This window comes from Lutjanus erythropterus, chromosome 20 (genome assembly GCF_056507025.1).
Source record: "Lutjanus erythropterus isolate fLutEry1 chromosome 20, fLutEry1.hap2, whole genome shotgun sequence".
NCBI classification, from domain to species: Eukaryota; Metazoa; Chordata; class Actinopteri; order Lutjaniformes; family Lutjanidae; genus Lutjanus; species Lutjanus erythropterus.
Genome location: NC_139336.1, coordinates 7,991,894 through 8,007,197, shown reverse-complemented (window position 1 = coordinate 8,007,197; position 15,304 = coordinate 7,991,894). Strand labels below are relative to the sequence as shown.

At 37.3% G+C, this 15,304-nt stretch overlaps 1 protein-coding gene across 1 annotated transcript in view; it reads right to left on the bottom strand.

Annotated features, from left to right (window-relative positions):
- LOC146308145 (uncharacterized) overlaps positions 1–7,824 on the bottom strand; it is a 112,723-nt gene extending 104,899 nt beyond the window's left edge. The window contains exon 1 of the mRNA XM_084746269.1: positions 7,536–7,824. Within this exon, the coding sequence (XP_084602395.1) occupies positions 7,536–7,659 (124 nt within the window). The 5' untranslated portion in view covers positions 7,660–7,824. The remainder of the gene's footprint in view (positions 1–7,535) is intronic.
- Positions 7,825–15,304: the final 7,480 nt, after the last annotated feature.

Here is a 15,304-nt window from a genome sequence, read left to right as displayed (position 1 = left end):
ATTATCACATTTGTAGATACAAAAAAACCTTATTGACCCAGATTTTGATTTTCAGACAGAGGTTCAGTTATTGAGTGCATCAAGAAAGTAAAAAAAAGTAAAACACACAATTAAACATTTGAAGTCTAACCTCAAGAGGCTGCACTAAGGGATGCAGCAATGAAATTAGTGAAATTCTGGGCCCATATCAATATTTAAAATGGCAATTTAGCTGATGGCCAGTGTTTTTTTCAGGTTGATCATTTTGTTTTTGTTGTTATTTATTCCCAGGGAGATAAAGAAACTTTCATTATAAAAAACACGCCAGTCATTTTCTCTTTCATCGTACCTGAGTTGTGTCCAGCCAGTGGTTTGTTCTCTGAAACAGGAGCTGGGTATGACAGCTACTGTTGCCTGAGGCTGACCATAAATAATCAACATTTAGTAAGAACAAAATTGACAAAGCACATTAAATGAACATTAGACACTGCCATTGCTGAAAGTCATCACATTTGCAGATACTAAATATATAATGTGATAAATTGGTGCACCCCTGGCTGCAATGTCCATTACACACAAACAAAAAATTATCATTTAAGTCATTTTAGACCAAAATGAGCAAGAGAACTAAAGTAAAAGACTTTGTCCTGAGGGTTGTGCTAGAGCAAACATCATAAGGTTATTAAAATCAGAAAATAGGTCATCCTTTTGGAAGCAAGAATATGCAAATGTAATGGAAATCTGCTCATTAGATAACATTGTGTGCAAGTGAAGAAATTTGGATGAGTGGTAATGATGACACTAATAGACAAGTCAGAGGACCACTAAGGATTCACCCTCTTGGGACCATGAGTATAGGAAATTGAATGGTAATCAATCCATCAATCCACCCAACTATTTCATTTTTAAAAGACCTTTTCATTGACTTGACTTTTTAGCCTGAGGGGGAAGAAAAGTTCATGTTTAGGGCTACAACTAACAATTATTTTGGGGGGAAAAGAAGATGACTGTGCTATGTATACTGAACAGTAGATCCACAATGTATCAGGTGCTCTTGGAAAAAATGGGAAAAAACAAGTGAAACAGTAAGGCGATCCAGGCAGAAGAAACTATATTTGACTGTATTTTGGAGAGCCTGTATTGCCTTCCTGTTTATCTAATGATTAATTTCATTTGCTATCAATCTCCCCATTTTTTCTCATTTTCTTGTTTTGTGCAACCAGCAATCCAAAACTTAAAGAATATCATTCATAATCATAGACTAAGTCGTAAGACTAAGATAAAGCAGTGAATGTTCGGCATTTATTGACCACAGCTTTAGTCCAGATCTCACCAAAACATAACGTATGTAATGAATAATCCTTTGGGATCATGATCCGCATCAAATTTAATGGCGATCTGGATGGTAGTTTTCGAGATATCATCTATGGATTTTCAAAGGACATACATATGTAGGGTCCCCCACTAGCAGGGCAAAAAGTTTTTGAAGTTGGATAATCTAAAGCACATTTATGTCATCTATACTATATATGATTGAAAATATTAAAGAAAAGGTTTACAGCTATGTCTGTGAAATGATGCCTTCCCAAATCTCCAAAGTGCTTGAGACACATGAAAAGGCTCCACTGGCTCTCTCACACAGAAGGTCAAGAAGGTTAGTCAGCAATATCCACTTCTGAAGAGAGTGTGTTAGTGGTGGGGTAGCAGCTAGGTGAGTGGACGGGTGATGCAGAGAGGTATGGAGACACTCAGACACAGGCAAACCTCTTAAGCATCAGGAAACTCTTCCCAGCAGCTGGTCTCCATACTGTGCTCGAGTGATACCTATCTCACAGGGTCAGAGGTTCCAGTAAGCTATTCCTGACATATGGGAGTCACATATCACAGCTAGATATGGCTGACTGGACGGATGTAGGGATGGATGAATGAATGGATGGATGGATGAAGGAACTGAAACTGACAGAAACTAGGAGGTACAGAGCTACAGGCAGGTAACTGCGCCCCAAATCCTTCACTCACTCACAGTTCACTGTATAGAAAATTTTATGCAGATGATACATAAAAGCACCCTAAATTTGGAAAACTGTTCATTTATGAAGCTTGCATTGTCAATGGGATCATTGAAATAAAGCCAGTTACACTATCAGATATCTTTCATGTATAGTTGACAGTTTGACCTGAGAGACGTGCTACAGAAAAACAAGTGATTTATTCTCTGGACAGCATGAACGAGGTCAGAAAATACAATGGAAATATTTAACAAAGCATGTGCAAGTGGACACTTTTGTCAAATGGGTGCACTAAAATGATTATGGTGTCACAAAAAGGATTCATCCGCTACTATTCAGGAATGTCTTTGGCAAGTTTCAGAGAAATCTGACATTAAGTGCAGATAAAGTGTGTTCCCATCCACCTGCTTTTATATGCATACGAAATATCACAAACTATTTTTTTTACATTTAGCTGGGTGAGTTGGAAAAGTCAGTGTATCAATAAAAGTGAAGTGCAATGGAGGACTTACTAGATAAACCATAATGTATATCACAAGGAGACAGTAATTTCACACATTATTTTAATTTTCAGTACCACATCTTGTGCCATCTTCTTCTACAGTGTTTTGTTGGCATCCAGAGAGAGAATTAGAGTCACTACTAACTATTTAACTCAATGCGCCCAACTACTATTTGCTATTTTCATCGGCCATTTTTTGCCAGCCTTCTGGAAAATCTGGTGTAATTTACAAACATTTGGATTAGAGATGCAGCATGTTGATTTTTTTTTCAGCCAATATGATAACCAATAATTGCCTGCTTGTCATGGTTGACACTGGTAAGACACCTTTTTAAAAAGAAGCTTATTAAACCTGTAGTTCATGCACAGCTGAAAGTAAGAAAGGTTCAGATGTAGTGAGCAAAGATGGATGAGTTAATATTCCACAGCTCTAACTGAGCCAAATCTAACATCACTATTACAACAAAAACAAAGACCAGTTATGTCTATTCATTTGTTCATTTATTTTTTATAGCCAAGTTCAACTTCAGAGATATAACTGGACAGACTTATATCAACTAATAATTTATTGGCCTTAAAAATGATCATGTATCCCTAATTTGGATGGAAACCAGACTACTGTCTACACATCTTCCTCTAAACTAAAGCGTCATAAAAACAGTTTTTTTCCCAGCTGCAGCTGCCTTCTTCAACAAAGGCCACGACCCCATGGGGCACCCTGGTAGCTCACTTGGTACAGCAGGCACCCCATGTACTATGGTTGAGAAAAAAAAAAAAGAGGCCCAGGACCCAAACTGATCCTGTCTCTCATTACCCGCAAGATGTCACATCTCACTGCAAATATTCTTTACACTTCATACTACAAACTTTTACACATTCCCTGGACAATATTTTGTACATTCCTGCACAAACTATACTGGCCTGTCATGTTAAAGAACAGTCATATTATATATAAATTTTCTTCTATTGTTTTTAAAACATTTTTCATATATTATTGACAATTTTCTATTGTTATGCACCAACATACCACAGAAAATTCCTTGTATGTGAAAATCTTCTTGGCAACAAACCCCAGTTCCAATTCAAACTAAATGCATTCTTGTGCCACAAATATGTAATGGGGCAAAATCTATATGCAACTGCCACAGACCCACGTCAGATGGGATTAAAGGTCCGTACAGAGTTGTCTATTCACTGCCAGGCTGATTGGCCAGGCTCAGCCATTAGAGTAAAATCAGAGCTGGCTCAAATACAATGACAGAACAAATAAATCACCTGCAGAGGAATTTTGGTTTAAACGTCATTGTGTAAATGAATGCAGTTCATCAAACCTGAGAGAAAAGGAATACTTCATGTATAGTAGCCTATACTGTATGTGATTCATTGGAGTCATAAAGGGTTCAAATATGAAGGTGTGGGACTCTTGTGCAACAGAGGAGGCTACCTAGTACTAGGTCCTCAGGTTCCTTCTTTGTTCTTCTAGTGTTATAGCCTATATACTATTGAGGAGATGCTTTCTGCTATTGTTCTTAATGGGTACAACTATGATAGCCCAAACTAATACATATAATAAATGTAGTGTCCAATTTACTTAACAATGTATAAATGCAAGAATGTGGACAAAACCTGCAATAAATTTGGCATTCACAGAAAAATGCCATTACTGCTTGCATTACAGCACCATCATATTGAAAGGTAGATTTCTTTCCAAATCAACTGGAATGGTTTAATCTTGGAATCAAAATTCGTTCATCTTGCAAATGTGAAATTCCTAAACTCCACAACTGAAATGGGCATCTAATCTCTGACATGAGGTTGAAATCTTAACCACACATTCTACAGCCCTGCATACTGAACGTGCTGACTGATTGAACCAACAGCCAATCTTGGCAGGAATGGCTACAAATGGCAATTAATCAGGTATTTAATGGCTCCTTTTCCAATCAGCAGTGAGTGAAACATGACACCCAGGTGGACACATTAATTTTTGCTCCTTTTGTGGCTCAGGCAATGAGGGCCTGTCCACTCTGTTGGCAACTTCTGCAACTCTTTGTCATCTCAGCCACAAATTCCATCTGTCTCTGTTCAGGCAGTACTTTGACACTGTAACAGAAAGAAAACAGACAGGCAAACTCGTCTACTGGCAATGGGAAAGGACTGGATGACAGGTTTGCCCACAAAGACACACTCAAGTTGGTGTAAAAACAATAATACAAAGTAATGATTTAATTAAGTGAGTAAGTGACCAACAGGATGCAGGATATCTGGGTCCTTTTCAGTTTTTGTCCTTTTGACATAACTTGCTGTTGATTGTTTTATTCAAAATACACAAAAATGCAACTGGAACACTGAGTATTTCCAAAAGCTGAGCTCTGCAGCACCACGTTGCTTTAGGCTATTTTAAATTGGCTCACTCACTATCACTTACAGCATGTGCTGTCTCATACTCATTGTGTCTGTAGAAATCGCAAATTCTCAAATGGGCTCAGTCAAATGTAGAACAGGGTGAGATTTAACAGAGGAAATCCAACAACAGTTAAGTAGATTATAACAGCAATATTACATAACCATCAGCCTATTCAGTCATCTCCAGAGAAAGTTTACACAAGGCTTTCTCGCTCTGCCATCTACATTATCTCCCTGAAAACACGCAATGAAAACATTCAGCAGGCTGCTTTCAGTCAACACGCTGCGGGATTCATCTGTCACCTCTCTGGTCTAATCCAAACTCTCAGCTGGTCCCTGCTCTCTGACGTCTCTGTTTGGGTGTCCTGTATGGCTCTTACATACAGATGATAGCAATGAGGAAATGTGACAAAGAGCAAATTGTAAAATAAGCCATGTGTGATGCTCTGGAATAAAGACTTGACATACTCAGGCGCCTGGCAGAGCTCCAACCTAAGATCAATTTCAACAGGTCACGGATACTTCTAACAAACACTGTGTAAAGCTACAGCACATACGCCACAATCACTGTATCAACAGTCCTGATAAAGCAAAGGAGATCCAGACGCCGAAAACACTGATGAGACAACAGAGCTGGCTGTGGAAAACCATGTTGTGATTAACTAAGTCTGCTTGGCAGAATAAAAGCATTCCATGTGATTTAATAACTCTGGATGAGTTTTGGCTTCAGTTTCCACATGTGTTTTATGCAAACTAAAGACATTTTGTGTGCATGATGTATCCAGCGAGTCCAAACATCTCTTTTGAGCCCTGTACAATTAAACTTATCACTAATCAATCAAACTGTGTGTGTTCCTATAAAGACGTCTAGACTGTTGGTCTATATTTTAATTCACTATCAGAGGTGAGATAAGATTTTATCTCAGCTCACAGATTTAATAGGTTTGACTTCAACAATGGCAAAGTGCTTTTTGACAATTCAGTTGCATATTGAGAGGCAAGATATAAAGTTAAGACCGTTTATGATGGCAAAGTCTGAGAATGATTTTTCCAATATAAACAGTACATTTATGAAACATGGTTTTACAGGCTTTGAATTTATAAGGAGACTTGTTGATGTTAAAGAGATATCAGCAGGCTGCTAATCTGAATTACAAATGTGTTCAAAAAACAAGTCCTAGTAAGTGTTTTTTTTTTTTCTTTGAGGAGCTGTTGAAGTAATTAAAGAAAAAGCCATTAAATGCAATTGGCCTGTAGTGAAAATAGTTGAAGCCTTATTGTTTCATTGTGGTCTGAATTTAGGCTTCACAGCTTGCCAAACAAAGTTATTCACTCAGCCTACAAGTGTTTTTGGCTCGCTGGTGCAGCGGAGAACAATGAGAGAAAAATATAAGGAGAGTTACAGCGTCAAAGTTGGACAGACTGAGGCTGCAGAGAAGTTAAAGAGTTTCACTGAACAAATGATTTAATGAGCTCCAGCTGATCAAATCTGACTTGCAGATCTTGTGACTGATTGTTAAAGAGCCTTCAGATGATGTAGCTCTGTGAGCATTAAAGCAAAATTTATCATTTTGGGGGCTCTAAAGAGAATAGTGGTTTTTACGTTACATAAGAGTGGATTTTGGTGGATATTTCAAGGAGAAATGTCTATAGCTATACTACATTTCTTCATTATGAACTATAAAAGCTTTTATGCACGAGCTTGTTGTGTTTCAACATGGGGGTGGCACATATTAAGCGTAGTTCCTCTGCAAGTACATTTTAAGCATCAAACTCTTCATTTACTGCATTCTGGTGATTTTTATCCACCGATTTGTGCCTCTTCTGCATCAACTGAAAGTAGAAATGTCTTCATTTATGTAAAGGAAACCACAAAAATCAAGCGCCAGTTGACAGTTCAAAATATAATGAACTATAACGCCGAAGGTTCTCAGGCAGGAAGTTTGTCAAAATAAAAGCCCTCTGCTACTTTCATGGTTTTAAATGCCTTTTTCACAGCAGTCATTTTGACATGAACTAGTAGGATAAACACAGGTGTTTCCAATGATACTAATTATGGTTCTGTTATATTCAGGTTAAACAGAGTCAGGTGCTGATATTAAAGTGTTGGCTCACTAGAGACACTCAGCTGCACTAAATGAAATAGAGACCTTAATCAGTATTACTGGTAACACCCATGTTTACCCTGCTAATTCATGTAAATATGGCTGTCATGAAAAAAGGTTTATTATGGAGTGACAAGTATCACTCCATAACCCCAAAGAGTACATTTGAGCCTGCAACTGAGAATTCGTTTAGAAACAACCAGAAAACAGAAAACAGACTTAATTCTGAGGTGTTTTGGTGCAAGATAATGAAGTTCACAGCAGCCAAAATTAATTTGTTTTCCAGTCATTGCACTTCAAAAGCAAAGCTGGAGCTATTTAGTTTGTCTTTGCTGGAGTAAACATGATAAAAGTGTGTCAAAGGAATTGACAATCTGGACCTGCGTCCATTTTGAAAGCTAAAGTGTAAATTTAACATGAGCCATAAAGTGTTTTTTTTTTTACTCGCACCTTTCTGAAACGAGAGATGTTTTAGGTAATTAGCTCAGCCGTGAGGACAGACAGACAGACAGGTGTAACACCACTGACTCTTACCTGTCTCCAGCATCCCGGAGCCGGACTCGCCTCCAAAATCCACAGGTGCATCGTCAGGTGAGGCGTTGCTCGTCGTCATGAGCCCGAGAAGACAAAGTGTCCATTTTAACCCCCAGCAGAACATCTTCCAGCTTTTAATTGCCTTTGTAATTAAAGTTTAAAAACATGCAAACAAGGGAGCCGAACTGTGCTCTGGATACAAAAGCAGCTCTAGTGTGGTTCTCATTGGTTCAAAGTCAAAGTGAAGAATACTGTTGAACGACAATAACAACTAACTCCTCATCCTCTTCACCTCTCCTCCTCCTCCTCCTCCTCCACGCGCAGCAGCACCAGCTCCTCTCCTCCCGCAGCTGCATCTGAAGCGAGCAACGAGCCAACAGAGGCCCCGCCCCTTCTTCTAATGTGGACCAATTAAAATCCTGTAGGACCTCCGCCCTTTCTGTTTTAAAGCCTGCCTGCAACTTATTTGCGGATTATTCAATTTTCACTGAACGTATTGATCCGTTTTGTTGGTCTCTTGAGATGTTTGGACCTTTCATCACTCCACACTGATTATACTGTACATACTGAGGCTCAATGACCAATGTGGATGCACTTAATCTTAATTTCCGTGCTGATTGGTTCCACATGAAATCTCCCTGTTTAAAAAAGCCCTCAAATTTTTTGACATGAGTAAATGTATCAGACATCAACACTTGTGCATACTGTTTATGTTTGCATTGGTAACAGGGTTACATTACCACACAAGCCCATAATATAGTTTATTCTCTTGTACTTACTCTTCTAACCTGACTGAAAAGGGCAGTCCTATTTAGTTAGTACCTATATTGATAGGAAACAGTAGGGTAAAGACAGGTGTTACCAATGATACTATTTAAGGTCCACTTGTATTTAGTGAGGCAGAGTATTTCCAGTGAGCCAACATGCACAACAGCAGCTCCCTGACTCAGTTCAACCTGAATGGATCCTTTAGTGTCACTGGTAACACCTGTGTTTACACATCTACACGTCTATTTCATGTCCCAAAGGCTGCTGTGAAAAAAAGTCTATTGAACTTTAATTGAAGAACAAATATGTGATATATTAAGCATCCTAAATATTAAAACAAGCATGATATGTCATCTGGCCTCTCCGTTAACAAGCGCCTTTCTGTTCTCCTTTGAAATTTGCATTCCAGCGCAGAACGTCTGTTTTTGGTTTGGCCTGTGTGATTCATGTTTATGTTAAAAGTTGGCTGAATGAGTTTGTCTGTTCATGGGTCTTACGAAATAATTAATCATCTTTTAGAAGGAGCGGATCTTTATGATGTTAAATTGAGCAATATGTCAACAGAGTGTGGTAAGTATAGTAAGACAGGCAGTCACTGAACTCCAACTCCAGAGTGTGTGTTTTTGGAGCAGTGGGCTTTTGTTATCGGGATAATGGGCTTATCTTTATGCCAACTGACAGAGAGTGCAGAACATGTCGTCACTTGACATTGTTAAGGTATGATGTTGCATTTGTCTTGCACTCATGTAGATTCATTGTACACTGTCAGGAAACCTGCCTGAGCTGTGATATTCTGATTTTGCACTGCAGTATCCATTTTTGAAAGCCAAGGTGTTACATATTTAAATTTAAATCTGCAGTAACTGATTTTTAGCCACTTGAGGAAACCCAAAAAACTGTGAACACAGCACTTACGTTTTATCTATTACGTTGATATGGCAGACTTGTTAGCAATTAGTCGCCTATTTATAGATTTATCAGACACAGAGCAACAATATTATTCATTCAATAAAATTAAGTCCAATATTCACTCTCCTTTGAGCTCTGGTTTTGGTCTCCTCCAACTCCTGAAAGAAATATCCAGCTTTTTAGCTGCTAAATGCTCCAATATGTTTACTAGTTTTGTCTGTTTGCAGTTTGGTAGTGAGCAGGTGATGTACAGTTGAGTTTTTTTTTAGCCTTTTCAGTGAAAACATCCTGTGTCAACTGAATACACAGCTATGGTGAAAGTTAATCAAAACAGCAAAAGCAGGTTAGAGAGCGAAATAATATGCTGAGTATTCTCATGACTGTTGACAGATGCGCTGGCTGATAAAGGGAAACATATGATTATGATTGTGATTTTAAGAGCTGATTGTCATTTATTCTCTTAAGCTGGTTGTGAAATTCTATTAATGGCATATGTGATATTATTTATATGCATTTGTTTTTGTTTTTTTAGTGTGCATATGTGTTTGTAGTTTTTTTGTTTTCATTAATTAATTTATTTTTGGGAAACATATGCAGTATATTTTTGTAATTTCTAATCCCATTGACAGCCCTGATGGAAATATCATACTGTAGGGTGGTGGGTGGGGTGAACGGGGTTACACTTATCTCATGATTACTCAAACATTCAGATTTCTGCACTCTAATGATGGAAAAGTTACAAAGTTTTTTTTGGGGAGAAGCAGAACGTCACTACAAAACATAAAGCTGGTTCTCAGACTTAACAAAGCTCCCCCAGAGCCACTGACGACTTTATACAATGAGTAAAATGTTGAAAAATCAGTGGAGTGCCCCTTTAATATTAGTTACTTCAGTACTGATATCAGTTACATATCAATTAAAGGTCAAAACTAACTTCTACTACATAATTTGTTCCTGGGGAACTGGGGAAATTTATATCAATAGATTTATAATGAGATGTGTCATGACGACACCAGTTTAAAATCCTCATGATAAACACAAACAAATGTTTCTGTAATGTGTGGGAAGTGTTTTTCACAAGAAGACTGGGGTTCCTAAGTTCATCTGGATCAAACCACAGTAGAAAACTCACATGTAGTCATTTAACTTGAAAATGTTTCTACTGTAAGACTCAAGTTTTGTTTTTAAATGTTGAAACTCTGTATTTAAATTCTGCCACATTAAATCATTTATAACCACTGTTACTTATAAATGGCAGAAAGCTTATCAATAAAAAAAGTCAGATTCAATAAAATGCTAAAAATAAAATCCAACCCTAGTCACAAGACATTTCAATGCACTCTTCAGGGATCTACATCTTGCAATTTCATAATCATACCTCTTTATTCAAGGACTTATATTCATACAAAATCTATAGGTACAGTCGAAATGACTGTGGGAGAGACAGTCAAGTAACAGATCAGGCAGCGAAGGATTCAGCCACTCCAGAACCTCTTTTCTGAGAAAGAGCCTTGTTTCCACTTTGGTGGTTCTGTGATAAAATGTTATTCAAGCTCTTTTTTTTTTCTTTTTTTTTCTCTTTTCTTTACCTGAAACAGATACATTGTGTGTTTAGATAATCAGAAAATACAACCAGGAAACAAATTGTACAAATCATGTACTGAATGAAGTCAAACAATGCCTCTTTTTTTTTTTTTGCACATGCACATTTTCATTTCAGAACATGCAAACAGGACATGTCCAGAGGGGGGTGGGGTGGTGGTGGTAGTGGTAGTGGGAGGGTGGGGGGGCAGCCATAGTAAAACTGTAAGAGGAAAAACTTGGTACCCTGTTCATGTAGGGTTCATAGGAGGTTTCAAAATGTAGGATCTTTTTTTTTTTTAATCTATCATAGAGATGAACACAAATCTCTGCTCCAGTGTGGCAACATACAGAAATGTTTCATGACCATAAGACGACGAGCAATCTATTATGTTACCGTCACGACGACTAGAGCCACGCCTGCAGTCACATCTTACTGCTAAAATGTCTCCTTTAGATGATCCATCAAATAGATTGCACAAACATGAGACAACAGGAGGTAAAATTAAAACACAAGGATATAATCAGACTTGGGTCAAATAATATTTGAAAATAATTTACAGGTTCATAAACTTGCTTAGAGTCAAGACAGGACAATACAATGAGCACCAAGAGATGTAGACACATACAACTCTGTTATCTGTATTTTGATTTGAAATACATTTAGTGATAAATAATCCCTCTATATATGTGCAACATTTGTTTTATTCAAATGTTCCTAAATGTCCCACCTCACAATTTTGATGAATCCTTTACAAAAATTCTTGATCTGTATCATCATTTAAATTGGAAGGCTGTCAATTTTGACTTTCTATCAATTAACTTTAAAATGTGTTTTAAAGTTTAAGCTTAATGATGGTTTTTCTTATTTTCCCTGAAGGAAATATCTATTTGCACGCAGATCAGAATAGTCACATGGCAGCTATTCAGCTATTTACACCCAGCCCTGTAGATTAGCTTTAAAAAACAGCAGCAAAATCTCTGTAGAGAGGAGGTTGTGGTGTATGAATCAGTTAAATCGGGCGCTCCCGTGGGAGACCAGCGTTTGTGTCCTGACTTAGGAAAACTGGCTTTTGACTCCTGTGTAAAACTACAAGTCAGTGTTGACTTAATTTTTTAGACTTAGTTGACTTATTATTTTCAGTTTGTTTGCTTTTCTTTAAAAAAAGTTTTCAGTTGCAGTTTGGTTAGGTTTAGGCAACAGATCTACATGATTATTGGCTATTTACGCCCCAGACACCTGGGTGCTAATAGCATCTGCCACCAACAATGGAAAAAAACAAAACCAACAATGAATTGAGCCCACTAACAAGTACTGTCTGTGTGATCAGAGCCTAACATAAAATAGCTTATTCCTCTGTACTATTAGAACTCTATTATTTCTAAGAAAAAGTATAAAAAAAAACATCATTGTGCCACACAGTTGTACTAAATGGAACAGTCCTTTACTACCATGAACACACACACTGTAGTGTATTTCAATTAATCCCAAATACACCATCATACTGCCCATGGATCATTCAGTTGTGCTGCTGAAACCAATGCACTATTGACTCCTGTAAATTACTCTGTTTGCATAACGAGGAACCAATGAGCTTGAAGCCGCAGAATGCCGCAAACAGAGTAGGAGTAGGTTGTCCCGATACAGATATTAGTGTTGGAAATGTCTCTAATACTGTGCAGTGTTCAGGAATTAGAATTAGTATCTGGAAGGAAAAAATAGTATGGAAACTTCTCTGATAAAAACTTACTATACCACCAAATAAGTATCAATACACAGCTGAAAATAGTCCCCAACACTTGCACTATTTGCTCCTCTTCAAGTGACACATGCTAATAACTTCAATGACCAGCTGTTTTGGAAACAACTGAGCCTTTTTAATCCAAAAAAACAACTTATCTGTGACTCAGTTTTAAAGTTTTATAGTTCCATAGGAACCAGTGGGCCTGGACTGAGCGCCCCAGACAGGGTAGGAAAATTAGGAAAATACTGAAAGACAGACAGATGTTGGTTTTGGTCTTTTCATTGAATTTGTTGACAGTAACAAAACTACAGAATACTATCAGCATTGTCCTTTAAGTAAACATGTCATGGCCAGTGGGAGGAATCAGACTGTAGAAAATCAACAGCATCAGCCTTATGGGTTGAACTGATGAAAATATAGTAAACTATAGGATCTGTCAGCACCAGTTCAGCCAGGTGAGCTCTTAAGAACATGGGTACAGGTTTGGTTCTGGTGTTTTAGGCTTGTGTAGAACTCTAGTAAGGACACAAAAATGTTAGTTCAGCCTTCCGTTATGGACATAATACCTCACATTATAAATGCTTTATTAATTCTATTTATTATAGACATCCAGTTTACCAAGCAAGTTTAAAAAAAAACACTAAAAAATTATCTAAAAAAATACAACTTGACCCAAGTCTGGAAAGAACACAGTTTTATATTTTGGGTGGTTCTATCTGGGTAGGCATCATGCAGTCAACTTGCCAACCTCAAAAATGCCCTGTGGTTCACATATATCAGCTTTGATACCATTTGTGCCTCAGTGTGTGTTGTCAGTTAACTGTACATCATATAATACAATTTACAACTCCTCATACATAAATGTAAAATTTGGTCGCAGTCACACTAAAGCCTGAACCTGGAGATTCCAGAGGGTAAAGCTACAGGGCAGATGAAGTGTCGTCTTGTTGCATAGCCCTACTTCAAGTCAACAGTCAGCAGCGACAACCCAACTCTTTATTGTACCTGTGAATACGCAGACAGGTAACCTCGCCTACAAACCCTCACGCAATACTGCTCTCAGAGGAAAGAGATAAGACAGGAAACCCACCAAAGTTGGGCAAATATGGCAGAGATGGGATATATAATGTACGCTCGAGGAGTGTTTCTGAATATGAGACATTTTTGTTGATTAGAAATCAAAAAATGGCACTTTTCTCCATTCAGAGACCATTTCTACCAACTGACTGGCAGTATATTTGAAAGAGAAAGGCAAATGCTTACCACACACCCTTAAGCAAAAGTACAGACGCTATTTTTTTGACAAGTTCACAACCCTGGCATGCACTACATTGCTTACTTTGGATCTGTAATTCTGACTTACCTACCACAAGATTCAGTACAAAAAAGTGTTTGTTTTTTTTGCATTCTGTCCATTATACCAGATTCAAACTTTGTTCTCTACACTTTTTCTCATCTGTGTACATACTTACATCATCCACTGTATATTCAAGTCCATCTGACCTGCAGGCTGCATCTTAATACATCTTGGAAAACGAGGCACTTAGTATTTAGCCACATAACGTCAAAAAAGAGATATCTTGTCCCGACGTGCGCGCAAAAAATTTACATCTGGTACAATTTACAAAAACGTGTTCTGAAAACTCGGCTCTAGACCTATCCTAACCCATCCAATTGTTGGCATTAGTTACTGTGTTCGTCTGGTTTCACGGCAGAAGTTTAAGACCTAAAGCAGTTTGTTTTCCTAAGATCTGGTCAGAGCTCGGTGATAACCCCGAAACTGATGAAGGAAAAATCAAAACAGAGGAACATAATTTTGTGGCAGCATCAATATGATCAAGTTGAAACTCTTCTCTCACCTACATGGCAAAACATAGACAATGAGGTAACGCTTTATAATAACCATCATAAATAAATTGTAAATATATGCTTAATTAAGCTTTAGTTAATAGTTATTACACATATGTATCTATCTATCTATCTATCTATCTATCTATCTATCTATCTATCTATCTATCTGTCTATCTGTCTATCTGTCTATCTGTCTGTCTGTCTGTCTATTTGGGACAAAACTGTATTTTAAGGTCTAAGGTTTGATTTTTACTCTTCAATTATAGTGAGTAAATATATTTTAAAAGATTAAACTCTGCACTATTAAATCTTGTAATGGGACATTTTATTTTTGAAGGATGCTCAGAGTTCTCTAAATGCTAATCAAAATACACAATTCAATAATAATTCTTATTTAGCTTTGATTTGGGGGGGGTTACAGAGTTGATATGTTATGGTTGAGACACATCTGATGGCAATATTATTTCATTAATTTATTGAACCTTAGAAAGTTTACCAGTGCTTGAGTAGTTTTCCCATCTTTTTTAAACCAGGAAGTGAGATAAGGGTTCTTAGGGTACAGCTGACCCTTTTTTTGCCGGATTAAATAACATTTTTGTACAAAAATAAAAAATAAAAATACATAAAAAAAAAACAAATTTAATATTGGAATTAGACTGTTGATATTCATATTTTGTTTTTTATTTATCAAGAATGGGTGGTTTATTTGGATGTTTATTAAAAGCAAAATAACTACAGCTTAATAAACTTTCAGTTTACTATTTCTAAATGATGGTTATTATAAAGTGCTACCAAAAACGACAGATACAAAAATAAAAACAGTGTTGTGAGCAGCCATATTAATACCAGGAATGAGGCATTCATCAGTCTGGAACACAGCTTATAGTTTCACTTAAAGAATGAGGAGATTTTGGC